Consider the following 22,500-nt stretch of genomic DNA (forward strand, 5'->3'; position numbering starts at 1 on the left):
ATTCTCCTTGTATTTTAGTACATTTTTATCCTTTAAATTTTTTTTTTTTTTGTTTTTTTTTATTTAGTGAGTGGAATCTCTTCTTTTTGTATTTCCCTTATTTTCGTCTTCTTCCTAATGAACGCCATACTCTTTGGGAGCTTGAATGTCAAGTCAATATCCCAAGTGGGGTTGTTCACTATGAATAGGTTTTATCTTCTGAATAATAATAATAATAATAATAATAATAATAATAATAATAATAATAATAATAATAATAATAATAATAATAATAATAATAATAATAACAGTAATTCACGCATCCCTACATACATACGTTCCTACTTTCCACCCCAAACATATTTCTGCAAAATTCTCCGCTCTCAGTAAATGTGATCTATGCTATCACATCTCAATCTGTTTCTGTGTCTTATACTTTTGTATTTAAGTCACCTAGCACAACCATCCTAATGTGCTCCCCATTTATATAACAAAGTACAGATTTAGACGCCTCCATAAACGCTCTCTTTTGCCCCCGAATTTAATATTAAGCAAATCTCATTCACTGCGGACACAATCACTTTTTGCTCTAAGAGGTAATGAATACGTAATAGCTATATATATGTATTATAGCTTGACAATGTTACACGTAAATGGAACGGAAGGTTCAATTAGATTTAAATGCTCTGGTTATGGTTTGCGTTCAAGAGAGGCCTCTGTATCAGATGTACTAAGATCCTGATATATGATTATTTATTATCTTATTACTGCTTGTAAGACTATCTCTAACCAACATCTTTTTGGAACTGGATTGATTTAATCACCGCACTCATATATCCCAGATGTTTTTTAAATGTTTGAAGTGCCTTGTTTGCAAAATAGTGTACTCTCCTGATTTTATGTACGTGCACATACATAACAAAACCACAAACATGCAAACACACACACACATATGTATATATGAGTACGTGTGTGGGTACAAGTGATTGTGTGCGCGTTTATCAATTGTTTTTCACACAACAGGGGATAGTAACTAGCTCACGAGAGAGAGAGAGAGAGAGAGAGAGAGAGAGAGAGAGAGATCTGCGGCCACGGTCGGCATCTTCTGGATTTTTCTTACTTATCGGAATTCACAACCGAGACTGACAACACTTACGTTATAACCGTTAGTTTAATCCATGAGTTCGGATACCTTTAATAATCCAGAGATATATCTACTGCCATGATTCTGTGACAATACAAAATATACAATGCTTTAAAAACGAGGCTAGTCGACTGGCACATTCACTCGTATGAGAATATGAGCTGAGGAAACTTATATTTACGGGATATTCCATGACATCCTTAGGAATAATCACGAATTTCTTCTGACCTTGGGAATATCTACAAACTCAGCAGGCGAGAAATATTGCTGTTCTCGGAACACAACAGAAAAACCGGTCGTGAGGTGGAGGGGTTGGGGGGGGGGGGGGTGGTTTGACGGGAGGCAGGAGGGCGCAAATCTTATTGGGGAACTGGCAACTTCCCTGAACGTCACCACCGGGTATATATAAGTGATTATTGTGCCCAGTTTCATCAGTCAGGTTAAGACACGCATTATCGCACACGTCGGATCCCGGATATTTTTGTACTATTGTTACAGTTTAGGTAAGGCACAAAAAAAAAAAAAAAAAAAAATTGGTTACTTACAAATATAGGGGTGTGCGTGTGTGATTTTTCTAAACCTTCGAAATTGTTGTGCATACGAAATTTACAGAGTCCTTCCTTCTGCCTACAGCTTCAGGGCGCAAAGATGTTGAAAAAGGGAGTACTGTCAGCTGTGCTTCTCGTCACTCTGTTTGCCATCATCGGCACATCACAGGCCGGTCATCTAAGGCCTGATACATGTAAGACACGCTATCTTGTTTTCTTAAATGAAAGGATTTAATCGCATATCTATTATTTTTCCATCAGTGTTTAAAAATAATATGAATGAGAATCTTTCAAAATTTAATATTTATATAGCCTGTGTTTTTTTTTTTAAACAGAGGTATCGGTAAATATAGCCAACCGATATCGTCTATTTTGCTTCTGATTGGCTGAGGTACTGTGCAATGAAGAGATGAAATTAATTAATTTTATATACGTTCGGATATTGTACCATCGTCACGAATATTCAAGCATTTCTTATTAGCTAGGTTCACTAACTACCTTTATTTAATTAAGAATACTAGAAATACTATACTAATCGTAAGGATTATCTTTCTTATATTTTGCTTTACAGCTTGCGGTCCCACAGCTTGCATAGCGCTCTATAAGCCAGTTTGTGGCAGCGATGGCAAGACGTACTCCAACTCCTGTGTTTTAGGTGTCGCGCAGAGATGCAAAAATCCAAGACTAAGGATTCGATGCCAAGGAGATTGTAGTCAGTGTAAGTTTTTCTCCATTATTCAGTATCTAGGCCGTTTAGAAAGAACTGTGTTTTAAATTATGCATGCCAAATTTTGTTAATGATCTGTTGCTGGTATGGTTGTCATAATGGTAGTGTCAACAATAACCTTTGCATCATCAAAGTGAACAAATGACTAAAGTGAGATCGTTGAAATGGTCTGCACTTGTAGAGAGAATGTTGAGGAAAGATACTGGTAATGAGTGAAAATTAACCAATTTGATATTGAGGATACTTTCACTATCCATTACTATATTGAAAATTAAATGGTCACCTGGCGTTCTGACCACCAAGGTCACTGACTCGGCCATGTTGGAAACTTTATTGCAGACCAGAGAAGGAACGAAACAAAGTTAATATTATTTGAATATAACCTGAATGGTTGCGTTCACTTTCTCTCCATTACTTCTTGAATAACCTAAAAAAAACTTCAGAGCTCGTAAATATATGAAACATTTCCAGTCATGATATCATGTGATTTATTTATTCAAAGAACCCTTCCCTTATCTAATTCATTTTATTTAATTAAACCATCATAAGAGTCATTCTTTTCTAATATATTTCTCTTGTTCTTTTACAGGTATATATTCGTGAGTGAAAGAAGTAATCATTGAATATGGAAAACATATTTACAAATAATACGCAAATTCATCTGCATCATTAATGTAATTCTTCTTGAATGTCAACTATCTGCATCATTCACTGACTGTATTACTATTTTACATTGTATAATTCATAATAAAAAATAAATAAAACTTGCATTTAAAATAATTTTAATTATTTATTTCCTTCATGTATCAATGAGTTTTGTAAAGATGTCATTTTGCTAATAATTATCCTAGAAAATGCTAGTAACTAAAGTTACTATTGTACTGATTAATTTAAGGAACATGGAAATTAAGAGCTTGTCTTTGGGGTCAGACATTGATTTGAAACGAAAACATTGTTTTGGTAAATTTTGTGAAATTAGTAAAAGTAACGATTAAGTAATTTTTAGCCATCTCATCTACACAACTGATCTTATTTTCTTACAATCTGCAAATATTCTAAACATAAATTTTCCATGTATATATATGAAGGGGCAAAGTTGACAGACTCCTACGAAAATATGAGGACCATGACTTAGGACATAGTTGTTGCTTAGGGGCTTCTGATCAGCTGGATTATCACGTTCACATATTCTAGAATTCCTTTCCAAACTTTCTTCACAAGAGTCTCTCCATTCTAATTTAATATGAGAACGTGACATTCAACTACAATGCCAGCTATTTCTCCATTACAAATTTGCATTTAATTCACCTAGCACAACTACCCTTTCTTACTCCCGTTAATCCAATAAAGTACAAATTCAGACACACCCATAAACATTCTCTTTCATCCTTAAGTGCACTTTTTGGATTGTTTCAAGAGTTTCCAGAATGTTGCAATATGCGAATATTATTCACTACAGACAATCATTCCCTGCGAGGTCAGGTGATGACACATCTAATTACATGGAAATCGGGAAACTGTTTATATAACGGATGTCTCAAGGAAGATTCAAGAATAACAATTAATTTTAACACTCAAGGATAATCATTAATTTCTTCTACCCTTGAAAGCCATAATCACTCAAAGCTGACGATGTAAGCACAGAACTCATTAGGCGGGAAATATTGTTCTTCCCGACCTAAAGCAATTAAAGAAAAGCAGACTTGGGGTCTGATGATTCTGGGTAATTGGCACCTCTCATGCATCCCCAGTACCAGGTATAAAAATGCCAATAATTCTGCAATTTTAATCAGTCAGGTTGAGACCCCCAACAAAGAAACACAGAAGTTTCCCCTTCTTTTCATCTGTTGCACACGTCAGTTTAGGTACGACAAAAGATTACTTACTATTTTTGGATTAACGGGATGATACAAAGCACTAAAGGTTTAATTTTGTATTATTGTATATTAATAATCATATGGAACTTTATACCCATTTATGCATATACATACATACATACACACACACACACATATATATAAATATATATATATATATATATATATATATATATATATATATATATATATATATATATATATATATATATATATATATATATATATATATATATATATATATATAGTATATAGTATATATGTATGTATGTATGCGACCAGTAACAACCAGAATTATATTGAATCAACGAGCCTGAATAGCTACATCACATTTGAGACACTAAGCTAATTTTTAGTACAACTTGAAGCAATGTAGGATATTCTTCATATTGAAACTCGTTCAGTATGTTAAACCTGCAACCACTACTTTTATTCTCACTTCAGGTTCAGACTGCAAAGTTGGTAAAAATGGGCTTACTATCAGCTGTGCTACTCGTATCTCTGTTTGCCATCTTCAGCACATCAGAGGCCAAGCCTGACAAAATTGATCAAAGTAAGACACAAGATTTTGTTTTGGATGGATTATAGCAGTTAGCAATGCATATTCCCCTTTGGGGATAATGCCCTCAGTGTCCCTCATGTGATGCACAGTAGGCATTACTTAAGGATCTTTACAGCGTCCCTTCTGCGCCTAGCCGCAACCCCTTTCATTTCCACTACTGTAAATTCGTTTATAATCTTTCATCTTACTCTCCACCCTCTCCTAACAATTGATGCATAGAGGAACTGCGAGGTTCTCCTCCTGTTACACCTTTTAAACATTTTTACTGTCAATTTCGGCTTCATCGCTGAATGATCTCATAGGTTCTAGAGCTTGGTCTTTTGCCTAAATCCTATTTTCTGTCCTGATCTACAATAAATATAATATCCTACTATATTTTTTCAAATACTAGAAACTCCTCGTGAATAATACATCCAAAATTTTCTTACTAGCTTCACCGTCTTGTATAACTTAGCTAGCAAGTCTATGTTTTACTGATAACAATAACATTCTTTAATATTTCTTATTCTTCAGCTTGCACCAACCGAATATGTACTCTTGACTACAGACCCATTTGTGGCAGCGATGGGCATACATATCCCAATATGTGCCTCTTCAATCTTACGAAGAGGTGCGACAATCCTAAGCTTACTATTCGATGTCATGGAAAATGCAGCCAGTGTAAGTTTTCCTGAAGTGTATTCTATTTAGTTGCTTTAGATGTATATGTATTGGATTAGATGGTCTGCATGTGTAAAGAGAATGGCGATGAAAGATATTGGCCGATTGGAATAATTGTCACACTGGAGATTTCAATGCACATTAGAAAGTGAGCATATATATATATTTATATATGTATAATTAATAGATGGAAATCTATTTATAATTCAGTCATACTGGAGAGTTCAATGCATATTAGAAAGTCAGCAAGCGTACACACACAAATGCAGCATATATATACTATATATATAATAATTATCTATATATATATATATATATATATATATATATATATATTATATATATATTATAATAAAGTATATATATGTATATATATATATATATATATATATATATATAGATATATATATATATATATATATATATGTATATATACAGTATATATATACACTTATTTTACAATAGCTGGAAGTATCAACGAATTAATTCTTCAGTTTGCCTATGAAATTATTTATTCAAAAATGACTTCTTCAATTCCTTTTTAATGGATTATTTTAATCTCTACTTTATTCATTTATTCCTAGAATATTTCACTTATCTCCTACAGGTGGATATTACTGAGTGACGGACGGTCTTCACGAAAAGTGGAAGAAATAGTAAAAATAATGGTACATAAAATCAACACAATCATAAATGCAATACTTAAAGAATTTCTCTGGAGGTTAGCCAAATTTTTCTTCTATGAAATATCTGTATCTTTTATTAAAGCAATTATTAGTGAAGCAGTGTGTCATTTGTGAAAAATTAATGAAACATGCATAAAAAATTCAATGATATCTTTTAATTTCCATTTAAATATGAATGGGATTAGTGCAGAGATGAATGAACAAATAACCTTACTAAAGACTAATTGTAGTTGGATTTACTATTTGGTCGATTATCTGCTTGGATATTGAAGTGAAAGGATATGATTTGATTTGGTAAATCTTCTGAATGAAGTAAAAGCAATGAAGAAGTCAGTTTCTGTCATCATATTTATATCTTTGAACTGCTTTTATTGACTGAGATTATCCATGGCACCATCTTTGAGTTGGAATGTTCATCCATAAGTGAGTGGTACATCTCGACTTGTGCATTAGCTTTTTCGTAGGAATCAAGCCACCGTTTTACGCATGCCTGAACAACATCCGACGACGTTTTTGAGAGTCACTGATGAATATAAGTCTCTGATGCATTCTTCAAGCGTTGGGAGATCCCGAGGCCTTGTTCATCAACTTCCGACTTGATGTAACGATGACCAATCCACTGATCCGGGAATGGTCTCCTCGTTCATCTGATCTCATCTCACACAATGTGATTTTTTATTGTGGTGTCACATCATGTCGAAGGTCTATGGAAACAAGGCCTTGGGATCTCCCAACGCTTGAAGAACGCATCAGAAACGCTTGTGCATCGGTGACTCCCCGTCAGTTGTTGGTCAGGCATACGTGAAACGGTGGCTCGATTGCTACGAAAAAGGTGATGCACACGTCGAGGTGTACCACTGACTTATGGAAGAACATTTGAAATAAAAAACAATGCCACAGATATTTTCAGTTAATGTAGATATTACCATGAGAATTTTATCCATTTTATGTTTCAATTACATTTTTAATAAACAATATAAAACCATGAGTGACTTTTGAAACCCTGTATATCATACACACACACACACACTCATATATATATATAGTATATATATATATATATATATATATATATATATATATATATATATATATATATATATGAATGATAAGTGTGGTTACAAGTGACTATGTATTTATCAATTCATTTTTACACGGCTTGGTATGGCAACTAGCTCACGAGCAAAGGAAAGAGAGAGGGAGAGAGAGAGAAAGAGGATATTACTGGGTATTACCGGATCTGTGGCCACGGTTCGGCGGCTTCTGGAATTTTCCTACTTATCGGAATTTACAACCAAGTCTAATAACACCTATTCTATAACTCCTGGTTTAACCCACGAGTTCGAATGTCTTTCATAATGATTGAGTATTTAGGGCCATAAGTCAGTGAATTATTTGACTCACTATATGTACAACGCTTTAAATACGAGGTCAGATGACTGATATATACACTCGTATGAAAATATGATTTTGAGAAACCGTCATATTTACGGAATATCCCATGACAAACTTAGGAATGATCACAAATCTCTTCTGACCTTGGGAACCGTAACACCAGGCGAAGAATATTGCTGAGCTCATAACCCGGACCTGTGTACTGATATTTGCTCTAATACTTATGTCAATGAAGCAAACTTTTAATGACGTGAAAATGCTGTATAGAGTATTGGTAGTAAGTAGTGAAACCTTCATTTTTGTGACCTAGGAACTGTTAGAGGTTTTGGGTGCAAATAACATGAACTGCAAAAAAAAAAAAAAAAAAAAAAAAACGCTTAATGAAGAGTTTGTGGGAGGAAATGCCTTCTAATTAGGAAATAAGCCAACTTGTCTTAACCCTTAATCAATCGTTTTCATCTCTACATTTCTAACGTAAAATTGTTCCCTACTTTAACTTTAGCTTCAACTAGAAAATGGTCAGCTATATATCCAGCCACTCATCTGCTAACTATAATTTACGTGAATTTATTTTTCCACCTTCTTTGCACTTTTACTCATGAAATCCATTTCCACAAAACTTTTACGCCAAAGCTTTGCCAATCTCATTCATCCTAAGAAATAGAGACCAGACATTTATGCATTTAAATCACCAGACACAATCACTCTTTCGTGCAGCAAAGATCCATGTGTGCTTTTTTACCTGTCAACAGAGTCTCCCGGATGCATAGTTCCGAACTGTAACCGAGTACCGGAGCCTTCCCTTTAAAACGCGAGGTGCCATATCTTGAAAACTACCCATAGAATCTTCTTGAAAATAATTTCATTATGTTTCACAGACCCAAATTATCCGAAGGGGACTTCTATGAATTAAACTAACCTAACCCACATAACTTACGGACATAACAAAAAAAAAAAAAAAAAACAAAAAAAAAAACAAAAAAAAAACAAAAAACAAAAAAAAAACAGAGGCTGGTTCAAACTAGTATACATCTCGAAAATTTGTTTCCCGGATATGACAATCTCCACCCCTCATTCACCCCTGACACAATCACTCTTTGTTCCTCCAGTCAGTGAATACAATTAGGGTACGTTATATGCATTTAGATATTTTGCCTAATTATTAACGTTATCTCCACTAAGTTATCTTCTATTTTTTCTCTGAGTTACATATCCTAGGGGGTCCCATGATACAGATATTGTAGAAAAAGATAATTTTTGGAAAGAGTTCGTATGGATATTACTTACATAGACATTCGCGCACAAACACACATCTATATATATATATAATATATATATATATATATATATATAGTATATATATATATATATATGTGTGTGTGTGTGTGTGTGTGTGTGTGTGTGTGTTGTGTATGTATGTGTGTGTGAGTACAAGATCAGCTGTCTTTTACCCTTGTTATTTTTGACACTACCATGAATGACAACTAACTCACTAGAGAGAGAGAGAGAGAGAGAGAGAGAGAGAGAGAGAGAGAGAGAGAGAGATTCAAGTACAAAATAGGGGAACGAGCAATAGAGCCCTTTTAGGCACCAAAAGCAAAATAACAATAGCAGTCGGGGACTGTGATAATAGTGGGTAAGTAGCATCTCTAATGCATCGCCAACGCCGGCTATATAAGTGGTAATAGTGCAGGCTGCAGTAACAGTCAGGTTGAGACATTGGAAGCACTTGGGTATCACTCGCGTTTTGTATTTCAGTTCAGGTAAGACATACAACAAAATTTATTCGTTGCCTTTTGAATTAGCGGTGACAATGGTAAGTGCTACTCAGTTCACACACTTCAAATCACGTGCCTCTGTGTGTGTGCTTATTCTAAAATGCGAGGGACTTATGTTAAACGTAAATACAAATGAATATATATATATGTATAATATATATGTATATATATTATATTATATATATATATATACTATATATATATATTATAATATCATATATACAATATATATATATATATATATATATATTATAGTATATATATATAAATGTATATATGTATTAATAATTATATATATGTGTTAATAATATTATACCTATATATATATATATATATATATACATATATATATATGATATATATATATATTATTAGATATTTATATATATATATATATATATATATATATATAGTATATTAATATATATATATATAATATTATTATATATATAATATGTATTATATAATATATATAATATTAATATAATATATAATAATATATATATATAATATTATTTATTATAGTTAATTTGGGCGCCTTAACATTCTGCCCCACTTCAAACAATATTGTATACAGTATTCCTTCCAAAGGATGCAATAAGATTTATATAGGTCAAACTTCTAAAGGTATTAAAATGTGATGCTCACAGCAAAAATATGCCATTTCAAGATGCTTAACGAATAATGGTACTCTGGATCATTGGCTTATGGATCACGGTTCGATGTGATAATTATTCATAACAAAAGGCTACGTGCTGTCAAACGCTCGAATTGGCCAAACATGGTAGACGGGGTTTTCATATCGATTCTAATTACGAAAGCACCCAGATCGAGGGTGATTTGTAAGGTCAGAATCGATATGAACTTATAGCGTCTCTGTTGGCTGATTGGATAGCGTCACTGACTGTCCTAATTTTCGTCCCCGTCCCACTTGGACGGTGGTTCGATCCCATGGGGGGACGAATTATTATCAATTAAAAATTCCCCTTCAGTACATATATGAAAATATATCATTTGGGAGGTAAAGTGAATTTAGATATTAAAGGACATTTGTAGCTTGAATGATATATAAATGGATCACGGTCGATGTGATAATATTCATAACAAAAGGCTACGTGCTGTCAAATGCTTCGAATTGGCCAACATGGTAGACGGGGTTTCATCATTTGATTCTAATACGAAAGCACCCAGATCGAGGGTGATTGTAAGGTCAGAATCGATATGAACTTATAGCGTCTCTGTGGCTGATTGGATAGCGTCACTGACTGTCTGATTTCGTCCCCGTCCACTTGGACGGTGGTTCGATCCCATGGGGGACGAAATTATTATCAATTAAAAATTCCCCTTCAGTACATATATGAAAAATATATCATTTGGGAGGTAAAAGTGAATTTAGATATTAAAGGACATTGTAGCTTGAATTGATATATAAATGGATCACGGTTCGATGTGATAATTATTCATAACAAAAGGCTACGTGCTGTCAAACGCTCGAATTGGCCAAACATGGTAGACGGGGTTTCATATCGATTCTAATTACGAAAGCACCCAGATCGAGGGTGATTTGTAAGGTCAGAATCGATATGAACTTATAGCTTCTCTGTTGGCTGATTGATAGCGTCACTGACTGTCCTGATTTCGTCCCCGTCCACTTGGACGGTGGTTCGATCCCATGGGGGACGAAATTATTATCAATTAAAAAAATTCCCCTTCGGTACATATATGAAAATATATCATTTGGAGGTAAGTGAATTTAGATATTAAAGGACATTTGTAGCTTGAATTGATATATATAATATATATATATATATATATATATATATATATATATATATGTATATATATAGTGTCTAAGAAGATTGATATGTCTTGAAAACAGGGAATCTGTCTAAAATTAATCCATAAATTTTAATGTATGGTAAACATTTACTGAGTTAGGATATTCTTCAAATTCAAAATTGCCTTTATATGCCAAACCTTTGATCACTCCTCTCCTCTCTCTTCATGTCTAGACCACAAAGATGGTGAAAATGGGATTACTTCCAGCAGTGCTTCTCGTCGCTCTATTTGCCATCATCAGCACATCACAGGCCAGTCCTGGCAGCCGTCCTCAAGGTAAGACACAACCTCTTGCTTTTGAGGGACTGTAGTAGTCAGTGGTGAATATCATATCCCATTATATATTTGCAAATTCTATAAATTCACTGTGAACTTCTAAAATTACCGTATTAGCTTCACGTTCTTGTATAATTGCGCTACGAAGGTTGTAAGTACTTCTACTTATAACAATAACATTCTTTCATATTTCTTGTTTTACAGATTGCGCTAACCAAATGTGCACAATGGAATATGTCCCCATTTGTGGCAGTGATGGGAATACATACGGCAACAGGTGCGAATATAGGTATGCAAAGAGATGCAAAAATCGCAAGCTGTCGATTAAGTGCCACGGAGAATGCAGTAACTGTAAGTCTTCTTAAAGTATTTCGTATTTATCTCATTCGCAATGACCTATTTTGTAGTATAAGCAAGGGTTTCTCTTATTTAATCGTGGCTGTCATGACTGCTAAAATCCGTAAGCCTGAAAAATGATATTTGCACAGAGAATGTCAACAAATGAGATGATTTGCACTTGTATAGAGAACGGTGAGCAAAGAGATTGGTACAGAGTGACACTGAATAATGCTGTTAAAGCATTTGACTGTAAGTTTACTTTTTCATCGACAGGTATGAGTGGGTGATTAACGGATGGTCTTGATTAACAACGGAAGAGACAGTTTCATAGGTAAAACATAAAGCCAACTTTATCATTGATGTAATCCTTCAAGTATGCCACTGTGGACTTGCTGGAGAATTCTTCCATGAAATATCTATGCACTACTGCACCTTTCATTGACTTTATTATCACTAAAGCATTGCATCATTTATGAACAAAATTGTAATAAAATCTGCATTTAAAATTCAATTGTTAACTCTTATTTCCCCTCAAATATCAATGGATGTTAGTAAATAAATAATTTTACAGATAACGACCATAAAAGTACGAGTTATTGAAGCCAGTATCATTTAAATTTATAGGACTTTCATGAAAATTACCAATACTGAACGATGGAAGGGAGCGTTTGAAGAAAAACAGAAAAATTCAAGATTGGGGTCCACCAAGAACCAATTGTGCTTTTCGATAAAATGTTAATAAGTAGTCTACCAAAAGATGTACACTAAAAGAAAAAGGGTTACGGACGATCAAAGTAATAAATAATACTAAATATTTAGCTACAAACTATGAATCGTTCGAAAGTATCTATGTGGGTCACACTACCACGATCTGTGAGAGCATCTACAGTACTTTAGAATCCAAGACCCACTATCTAATGGTTGAAAAATAGTTACTTACATATATCATTGTGTTCTGAGATGTGCTGTAATCCTTATGTCCATGAAACTGCCATCAGTTGATGAGGAAATGCTGTATGAAGAAGAAGTAATAGTAATTAAAACCTGTATTTTTGTGGCCTAGGAACTGCTTGGGGTAGAAGATAACATGAATTGCCAAATAAATTACCACTTAATGAAGAGCTAATCCATTAGTAGGAGAACAGGCCTTGTATTTAATAAGCAGGTAGCCTAACGTGGTGGTAATAGCATCCACTCAGTTGTCTAACTTAAATTGTCTCCTACGTTATCTTTGCCTTCAACTAAATAATGATCAGCTATGTCTCCAGCAATCCATCTGCTCACTAGCGTATCCATGAACTCATTCTTCCACCTTCTTTGCACTTCTACTTAAGAAATCCATAAAAAAAGTTTATCTCGATCATATACTTTTGCGATTAAATCACCTGGCGCAATCACACTTTCATACGCCAAAGATCCACGTGTGCTCTTTCACCTGTTTACAGAGTCTCCCGGATGTAACAGGCTCCACCCCTCATTCATCCCAGCCACAATCATTCTTTGTTCCTTCAAGGTACATTAGATGTCCTTAGATAAGGGGCCCAGATTAAGCGAATTATTTTCCCAAAATATAACAACATTTTATCTTCATACTGTAAATAAGACTATTTCAGATGAACACCTTTTTCAAAGTGCTGATTCATTTAATTCCACATTCCTACTGATTTTTTTTGTCAAAAGAAAAACGTTCTCTCGTTAATATCCATGAAATGCATCTTTTCTATGTAACTAGCTTAGATATTCTGAGAGCCCCATGGTGAGCAAAATATTATATAGATAATCTTATGTTTTTTTTTTAGAATGAACCGTATGGATGGTAATAAATCCAATTGAGGTATTTAATTTTTCGTCCATTAATTGATGTACATATATATACACAAGCTTACACGTACACATGTTTGTATTCGAGATTATGTGCATTTTTATACTTGATATTTTTAACGCATCTGTGAATAACAGCTAGCTCACGAAAGAGAGAGAGAGAGAGAGAGAGAGAGAGAGAGAGAGAGAGAGAGAGAGAGAGAGAGAGAGAGAATATTACAGGTCATTATTGAATCCGTGGCCACGATTCAGGTGCTTCTGAAATTTTTCTACATTTTTCAGAATTCTTAACCAAGTTTAATAACGCTGTGGTATAACCCAGAAGTTCAGATACCTTTCACAATCATGGAATATGGTTATGGCCACGTATCTCTGAGTTATTTAGCTTATTAGGATTAAAACGACACTGTTTTTGTTGATAGCAAATATAAAACATTTTATCTTCGAGGTAGAATGACTGATATATCTATTCGTACGGAAATACGAAATTTCTATGACAGATTTAATCCCTTAAGAGTTAACGATTAAAGAACAAAACTCAGCAAGCAAATGATACTGTTCTTCTCGGAACCCAGAGCATAATAGGAAAACCAGTCTGGCTTCTGTCAAAACTCTCACTGACGTCAACACCGGGTATATAAGTGATTGTTTGCGCCCAGTTTTATCAGTCAGGTTAAGAAGCCGAACTTAGACGTACGTGAGATCCCCCCAAGTTATTTCTTATGTTTGCACATTACGGTTCAGATAAGAAAAAATTATTTTAATTTTATGAATCAACAAGAATATTTTTGACCTCTCTGGAGAATAATTATGAATTATTGGTTCTTTACAAACACTTGTACGTATAAGCACTTACAAGTGTGTGTGTATGTGTGTGTGTGTGTGTGTATGTCATCCGATGAAATAATATATATATTTGTTGAAGAGCTAAGAAAATTTGTGGGTATAGACTGGCATACAAAGACCATAAACAGACGGGAATGGAAGGACATGTCTGAGGCCTTTGTCCTGCAGTGGACTAAGAACGGCTGATGATATATATATATATATATATATATATATATATATATATATATATATATATATTTGTATTATATATAATATATATATATATATATATATATTATTATAATATATATATATATATATATATGTGTGTGTGTTTGTGTGTGTGTGTGTGTGTGTGTGTGAGTGTGTGTTGTGTGTGATTTATTATATATATACATATATCCTAGATCATATATATATTATATATAGTATATATATATATATAATTATATATATTATAATATATTATATATGGCCAGTATTACCACAAAAATTTTCTGTATCTAATAACGATTATATAAAAGCAAGAAAACAGAAGAAATTCGTTAATTTGTAAGAAAACGTAATGATAAGACATACTTCAAATTCGAAATTATTTGTGCATGCGAACCGTATAACCACCCCTTTTTTCTCTCTATAGATTCAGATCGCAAAGATGGTGAAAACGGGATTATTATCAGCTGTGATGCTCGTCACTCTGTTTGCCATCATCGGCACATCAAAGGCCGTTCCTCATAACCACGAACCAGGTAAGACTCCACTCCTTGTTTACATAATCGGTGGGACTTCATCGCATATTTATTATTAATTGTTCATTGTTAAAAGAAAATATGTATGAGAATATTTCAAAATTCAATATTTTTTCAGCTTTTGTTTGTGGAGATGACGGTAAATATGCCCAACTGATATTGTCTATCTTGCTACTGATTGGCTGAGGTACTGTGCAGTCAAGAGTTAACATCAATTAATTTTATATACCTACAGATGCTGTACCATCGTTACGAATAACCAGGAATGTCATACTATAGTAGATTCACATCAACCGTGCATTTGATGTCTATGCCAGTCCCTTACGACGCTCCTGATTGGCTGTTGATAAACTAATAACAGGGCTGCTGGAAACTTTCAGTCTCTCTCGAGAGTTCACACAGGCAGTATGTATGTCCCACCTCTCCTCAGGGATACTTTTGAAAGACGTATCTCTAAAGAGAGGTAGGAACATACATCCTGCCTTTGTGAACTCTCTCGAGACTCTGAGAGTTTCCAGCCCTGTGATTGGCTTATCTACAGCCAATCAGGAGGGTCGTAAGGGACTGGCCTAGACATCAACTGCACGATTGATGTGGATCTACTATAGCTTTACTATCTACCATATTTTAACGAAGAAGGCTTAAATCACTGTTATTAATAGTAAGAATTATATTTAATATAATTTTGGCTTTACAGCTTGCGGTAACACAGCTTGCATATTGGTCTACCAGCCCGTTTGTGGCAGCGATGGCAAGACATACTCCAACTCTTGCTTCTTTGATATCGAGAAGAGGTGCGAAAATCCAGCACTAACGGTGCGATGCCAAGGAAGATGCACCGAGTGTAAGTTTCTCTTCATTATTTAGTATCTAGCCTGTTTAGAATAAACTGCAGTTGAATTTGTGCTTGCTAAATTTGTTAATGGTCTGTTGCTGATATATCTGTCGAAATGAGAGAGTATCAACAATACTTTTTGCACCATCAAAGTGAACAAATGACTAAAGTAAGAACGTTGAGATGATGAGGGAACTTTTACAATTCATTACTCTATTGGAAATTAAGTCACTGCAGGATATCTACTTAACGTTCTGACAACCAAGGTCACTGACTCAGCCATGCTGGAGACTTCAATGCAAACCAGAAATTAATCTTATTTGAATATGATCACAAGGATTACGTTCATTTTTATTCCTTTATTTTTTTTAACAACGTAAAAAAAAAAAAAAAAAAAAAAAACTTCAGATCTCGTAAATATATGAAACTTTCCCATTCATGACTTCATTTCTTGATCAGCCTTATAGGATTCCGTTGTGATTACAGATTAGTGAAATGCTGGACAATCTATAGATTATTGAAACACGTCTCTTTATTCATTATTTTGACCGTGAATTTATATATTTTTATAATCATTTACTTATTCAATACAATTTTTTCGATAACTTTATTGGAACCGTCCTATGAATCATATATCTTTAATATATTTCTTTCTTTTTCCACAGGTTGAGATTAGTGAGTGACAGAAGTACCCATTAAATATGGAGAAAATAGTTGAAAATACCACTGATGTAATTCTTCACGAATGTCACTGTATATTTGACTTAAATTTCCTACCTCAAATATCTGTTTCATTCACTGAATAAATTATTATTGAACATTGTATAATTCATGGAAAATTAAATAAAACCTGTATCTAAAATCATATTTTATCATTTATTTCCCTTCGTGTGTCAATGAGTTTGGTATAGATATAAATTTGCAAAGAATCATCCTAGAAAATATTGGTAATTAAAGTTACTATTGGTTTGATTAATGTAATACAAATTGAAATTAAGAGCGCATATTTAGATCCAGCCATTGATTTGAAAAGAAAACATTGTTTTGGTAAATTTTGGGGATGAGTTAAAAGTAATGATTAAGTAATTTTTAGCCATCTCATTTATACAATTGAACTTATTTTCCTACAAACTGCACATATTAATAATATTCAAAACAATTTTTTCTATGTATATAAGAGAGGGCAAAATTGACACACTCCTAAGAAAATATATGGAACTATGACTTTGGTCATAGTTGTGGCTTAGGGGTTTCTGATGAGACCATATTTAACCCGGCATCCCACCACCCTCCTCACCCTCACATCCTCACAGCAGGATTGTTGTATTCACACCTCCTACATTCCTTCCAAACTTTCTTCCACAAGAATCTCTAAATTTAAATTGGATCTAGGATTTCGACACCCGACTACAATGCATACTCTTTGTCATCCCTCCATTATTCCAATAAAGTACATTTTAGTTAAAAACATATAAACATTATTTCACTCTTACGTGTATTTTTTTTTATTGTTTCAAGTCTCCCGTATGTAATAATATGCAAGCATTCACTGCAGACAATAATTTTTTGCGAGGTCAGGTGATTACACATCTAATTACATGAAAATAGGGAAACTTTTACATTTAACGGATATCTCAAAGAAGACTCAAGGATAATAATTAATTTTAACACTCAAGATTAATCATCAATTTCTTCTACCCTTGAAAGCCATAATCATTCAGAGCTGGCGATTTAAGCACATAACTGAACATGCGAGAAATATTGTTATACTTTATTGTCCTAGTTATGATCTAGAGTTAAATACAGTTACTCTGACCTATCTAAAACTCTGAGTTATAGGAGACAAAAGAGAAAAGGAACAGGAGAACAAAATGAGGGACGACAGAGAATTATCATCTGTGGATCAACCTCCCAGAGGATATCGTTCAACTGGACCTTGAGATGCATTACTTCCGTAATACTATTCTCCTGGCATTTTAATACATTTTTATATAATTATTAATTTCCTTTTTCTTTTTTTAGTGAGTGGGATCTCTTCCTTTTTTATTTCCCTTATTTTCCTCTTCCTAATGAACACCATACTTTTTGGGAGCTTGAATTTCAAGTGAATAGCCCAGGTGGGATTGTTCATTATGAATAGGTTTCATATTCTGAATAATAATAATAATAATAATAATAATAATAATAATAATAATAATAATAATAATAATAATAATAATAATAATGACAAAAGTACTACAGAAGATGGATGCCGGGTACCAACTCAAGAAAAGAGGCAACAGAATCAACCATCTGATGTTCATGGACGACATCAAGCTGTATGGTAAGAGCATCAAGGAAATAGATACCCTAATCCAGACTGTAAGGATTGTATCTGGGGACATCAGGATGGAGTTTGGAATAGAAAAATGCGCCTTAGTCAACATACAAAAAGGCAAAGTAACGAGAACTGAAGGGATAAAGCTACCAGATGGGAGAACACAGTACATGACACAGATGAGACAGGATACAAATACCTGGGAATAATGGAAGGAGGAGATATAAAACACCAAGAGATGAAGGACACGATCAGGAAAGAATATATGCAGAGACTCAAGGCGATACTCAAGTCAAAACTCAATGCCGGAAATATGATAAAAGCCATAAACACATGGGCAGTGCCAGTAATCAGATACAGCGCAGGAATAGTCGAATGGACGAAGGCAGAACTCCGCAGCATAGATCAGAAAACCAGGAAACATATGACAATACACAAAGCACTACACCCAAGAGCAAATACGGACAGACTATACATAACACGAAAGGAAGGAGGAGAGGGACTACTAAGTATAGAGGACTGCGTCAACATCGAAAACAGAGCACTGGGGCAATATCTGAAAACCAGTGAAGACGAGTGGCTAAAGAGTGCATGGGAAGAAGGACTAATAAAAGCAGACGAAGACCAGAAATATACAGAGACAGGAGAAAAGACAGAAAGAACAGAGGACTGGCACAACAAACCAATGCACGGACAATACATGAGACAGACTAAAGAACTAGCCAGCGATGACACATGGCAATGGCTACAGAGGGGAGAGCTAAAGAAGGAAACTGAAGGAATGATAAACAGCGGCACAGATCAGGCCCTAAGAACCAGATATGTTCAAAGTACGATAGACGGAAATAACATCTCTCCCATATGTAGGAAGTGCAATACGAAAAGTGAAACCATAAACCACATAGCAAGTGAATGCCCGGCACTTGCACAGAACCAGTACAAAAAGAGGCATGATTCAGTAGCAAAAGCCCTCCACTGGAGCCTGTGCAAGAAACATCAGCTACCTTGCAGTAATAAGTGGTACGAGCACCAACCTGAAGGAGTGATAGAAAACGATCAGGCAAAGATCCTCTGGGACTATGGTATCAGAACGGATAGGGTGATACGTGCAAACAGACCAGACGTGACGTTGATTGACAAGGTCAAGAAGAAAGTATCACTCATTGATGTCGCAATACCATGGGACACCAGAGTTGAAGAGAAAGAGAGGGAAAAATTGGATAAGTATCAAGATCTGAAAATAGAAATAAGAAGGATATGGGATATGCCAGTGGAAATCGTACCCATAATCATAGGAGCACTAGGCACGATCCCAAGATCCCTGAAAAGGAATCTAGAAAAAACTAGAGGCTGAAGTAGCTCCAGGACTCATGCAGAAGAGTGTGATCCTAGAAACGGCACACATAGTAAGAAGAGTGATGGACTCCTAAGGTAGGCAGGATGCAACCCGGAACCCCACACTATAAATACCACCCAGTCGAATTGGAGGACTGTGATAGAGCAAAAAAAAAAAAAAAAAAATAATAATAATAATAATACACACATCCCTACATACATACAATCCTACTTTCCACCCCAAACACATTTCTGCAAAATTCTACGCTTTCAGTAACTGTGACTCATACTACCACATCTCAATCTGTTTTTGTGTCTTATACTTTTGCATTTAAGTCACCTAGCACAACCATCCTAATATGCTCCCAATTTATATAAAAGAGTACAAATTTAGACGTCTCCATAAAAGCCCTCTTTTACCCCCACGTGTGTTCTTTCGCCTGACTCTATATTATTATGCAAATCTCATTCACTGCGGATACAATTACTTTTTTGTTCTAACAGGTAATGAATATGTAATAGCTCTAGTATATCTGTGGCTTAGGATGGCTGTAAAAATGCTATAAATTAGATTTTCAGAGTGTGAGATTGTATATAATAGCTTGACAATGTTACACGTAAATGGAACGAAAGGTCCAATTAGATTTAAATGCTCTGGTTATCGTATGCGTTCAAATACATACGTATCCCTGCTACGCTTCCCCAAGAGAGGCCTCTGTATCAGATGTAATAAGATCCTGATATATGATTATGTATTATCTTATTACTGCTTGTAAGACTATCTCTAACGAACATATTTTTGGAAATGGATTTATTTAAACACTGCACTCATATATCTCAATTGTTTTTTAAATGTTTGGGGTGGCTTGTATGCAAAATAGTAACTTGAAATCGGGCTTTCATAGTGTACTTTCCTAATTTTATGTACGCGCACATACATAAGAAAACTACAAATATGCAAACACAAACACGCGCATGAGTATGTGTGTGGGTACAAGTGATTGTGTGCGTGTTTATCAAGTGAAGGAGAGAGAGAGAGAGAGAGAGAGAGAGAGAGAGAGAGAGAGATTCTGGTTATTACCGGATCTGTGACCACGGTCGGCATCTTTTGCAATTTTCCTACTTATCGGAATATGCTGTAACCCCTAGTTTAATCCATGAGTTAGTATATCTTTAGTTATCCCGAGATATATCTTTGGCCATGATTCTCTGACAATACAAAATATGCAACTCTTTAAATACGGGCTAGTCGACTGGTACATTCACTCGTATGAGAATATGAGCATGACATTGTTAGGAATAATCACGAATTTCTTCAGAAAAACTCAGCAGGCGAAAAAATGTTGTTCTCCTCCGAAACCGGAACACAATAGGAAAACCAGTCGTGGGGGGCGTGAATCACATTGGGAACTGGCAACTTCCCTGAACATCGCCACCGGGTATATAAGTGATTCTTGTGCCCAGTTTTATCAGTCAGGTTAAGACACCCATTATCGAAACACGTCGGGTCTCCAATATTTTCTTCTACTACACATTACAGTTCAGGTAGGCAAAATAAAAACAAAAATATTTGTAAAACTTTTTTTTAATAAATAGTGATATTCTTAGGCTCTAAGTAGATTAATTATGAATTAATGGTTCTTCATAATTACACACACATGTTCAAAAAAATTAATTATGTTTATTTTTTAATAAATCGGATTATTTTTGAACTCTCAGTAGATTAATTATGAATTATTGGTTCTTTACAAACACCCACTTACAAATAAATGTGTGTGTGTGTGCGTGATTTTTCGATATATTTGAAATTGTTGTGCATACGAAACTTACAAAGTCCTTTCGTCTCTTTACAGGTTGAGGCCGCAAATATGTTGAAAAAGGGAATACTGTCAGCTGTGCTTCTCGTCACTCTGTTTGCCATCATCGGTACGTCACAGGCCGGTCATCTAAGGCCTAATCCATGTAAGGCACACTTTTTGTTCTCTTAAATGAAAGGATTTAATCACTTATCTATTAATTTTTCACCAGTGTTTAAAAGTGATATGAATAAGAATCTTTCAAAATTTGATATATATATAGCCTGTTTTTTTTTTTTAAATAGAGGTAACGGTAAATATAGCCAGCTGATATCGTCTTTTTTGGTTCTGATTGGCTGAGGTACTGTTCAGTCAAGAGTTGAAATAAATTAATTTCATGTACGTCCAGATATTGTACCATCGTCACGAATATTCAAGCATGTTATATTAGCTAGCTTCACTATCCACCTTTATTTAATCAAGAACGCTAGGAATACTGTTACTAATAGTAAGAATTATCTTTCCTATATTTTGCTTTACAGCTTGCGGTCCCACAGTTTGCATAGCGCTCTATGACCCCGTTTGTGGAAGCGATGGAAAGACATACTCCAACTCCTGCGAAATAGGTGTCGCGCAGAGATGCAAAAATCCAAGACTAAGGACTCGTTGCCTAGGAGAATGTAGCAAGTGTAAGTTTCTCTCTATTTTTCAGTATCTAGCCAGTTTAGAATGAACTGTATTTTGATGTATGCATGCTAACTTTGTTAATGATCTGTTGCTGGTATGATTGTCAAAATGAGAGTGGCAACAATAACTTTTGCATCATCAAAGCGAACAAATGACTAAAGTGAGATCGTTGAAATGGTCTGCACTTGTAGAGAGAATGTTGAGGAAAGAGACTGGCAATGATTGAAAATTAACCTCTTTGATATTGGGGTACTTTCACTATCCATTACTATATTGTAAATGAAATAAATCACCTGGCGTTCTGACTACCAAGGTCACTGAC

General features: G+C 34.6%; 4 protein-coding genes across 5 annotated transcripts in view; all 4 read left to right on the forward strand.

Annotated features, from left to right (window-relative positions):
* Nucleotides 1-16,905, forward strand: part of LOC135194900 (turripeptide Ici9.1-like) — a 22,460-nt gene extending 5,555 nt beyond the window's left edge. The window contains exons 1-4 of one of the 2 annotated variants that reach the window (XM_064221107.1): nucleotides 14,216-14,324; nucleotides 15,100-15,208; nucleotides 15,906-16,052; nucleotides 16,709-16,905. In XM_064221107.1, the coding sequence (XP_064077177.1) occupies nucleotides 15,115-15,208; nucleotides 15,906-16,052; nucleotides 16,709-16,713 (246 nt within the window). In that variant the 5' untranslated portion in view covers nucleotides 14,216-14,324; nucleotides 15,100-15,114 and the 3' untranslated portion in view covers nucleotides 16,714-16,905. Of the gene's footprint in view, nucleotides 1-14,215; nucleotides 14,325-15,099; nucleotides 15,209-15,905; nucleotides 16,053-16,708 lie in introns of those variants that run through there. The other variant, XM_064221108.1, reaches the window with a different exon arrangement.
* LOC135194903 (turripeptide OL11-like) lies at nucleotides 4,187-7,168 on the forward strand. Its single transcript, XM_064221113.1, has 4 exons — nucleotides 4,187-4,263; nucleotides 4,720-4,828; nucleotides 5,351-5,497; nucleotides 6,105-7,168. The coding sequence occupies exons 2-4, from the start codon at nucleotides 4,744-4,746 to the stop codon at nucleotides 6,116-6,118; spliced, it is 246 nt and encodes an 81-aa protein (XP_064077183.1). The 5' UTR covers nucleotides 4,187-4,263; nucleotides 4,720-4,743; the 3' UTR covers nucleotides 6,119-7,168.
* Nucleotides 9,201-12,321, forward strand: LOC135194897 (ovomucoid-like). The gene is made up of 4 exons (XM_064221102.1): nucleotides 9,201-9,341; nucleotides 11,369-11,471; nucleotides 11,676-11,822; nucleotides 12,084-12,321. Exons 2-4 carry the CDS (start codon nucleotides 11,378-11,380, stop codon nucleotides 12,095-12,097), a joined length of 255 nt encoding a protein of 84 aa, XP_064077172.1. The 5' UTR covers nucleotides 9,201-9,341; nucleotides 11,369-11,377; the 3' UTR covers nucleotides 12,098-12,321.
* A 4,231-nt stretch (nucleotides 16,906-21,136) lies between the features above and the next one.
* LOC135194896 (turripeptide Lol9.1-like) overlaps nucleotides 21,137-22,500 on the forward strand; it is a 1,858-nt gene continuing 494 nt past the window's right edge. The window contains exons 1-3 of the mRNA XM_064221101.1: nucleotides 21,137-21,240; nucleotides 21,549-21,657; nucleotides 22,034-22,180. Of these exons, the coding sequence (XP_064077171.1) occupies nucleotides 21,564-21,657; nucleotides 22,034-22,180 (241 nt within the window). The 5' untranslated portion in view covers nucleotides 21,137-21,240; nucleotides 21,549-21,563. The remainder of the gene's footprint in view (nucleotides 21,241-21,548; nucleotides 21,658-22,033; nucleotides 22,181-22,500) is intronic.

The sequence above is a fragment of the Macrobrachium nipponense genome, chromosome 15, assembly GCF_015104395.2.
Source record: "Macrobrachium nipponense isolate FS-2020 chromosome 15, ASM1510439v2, whole genome shotgun sequence".
NCBI classification, from domain to species: domain Eukaryota; kingdom Metazoa; phylum Arthropoda; class Malacostraca; order Decapoda; family Palaemonidae; genus Macrobrachium; species Macrobrachium nipponense.

What these genes read in the sequence shown, in the direction of transcription:
- LOC135194903 (XM_064221113.1), top strand. Translation starts at nt 4,744, where the DNA reads ATGGGCTTACTATCAGCTGTGCTACTCGTATCTCTGTTTGCCATCTTC. An exon ending in GCCTGACAAAATTGATCAAA is followed by an intron (nt 4,829 to 5,350) that starts GTAAGACACAAG and finishes CTTATTCTTCAG; the next exon opens with CTTGCACCAACCGAATATGT.
- LOC135194897 (XM_064221102.1), top strand. Translation starts at nt 11,378, where the DNA reads ATGGTGAAAATGGGATTACTTCCAGCAGTGCTTCTCGTCGCTCTATTT. An exon ending in TCCTGGCAGCCGTCCTCAAG is followed by an intron (nt 11,472 to 11,675) that starts GTAAGACACAAC and finishes CTTGTTTTACAG; the next exon opens with ATTGCGCTAACCAAATGTGC.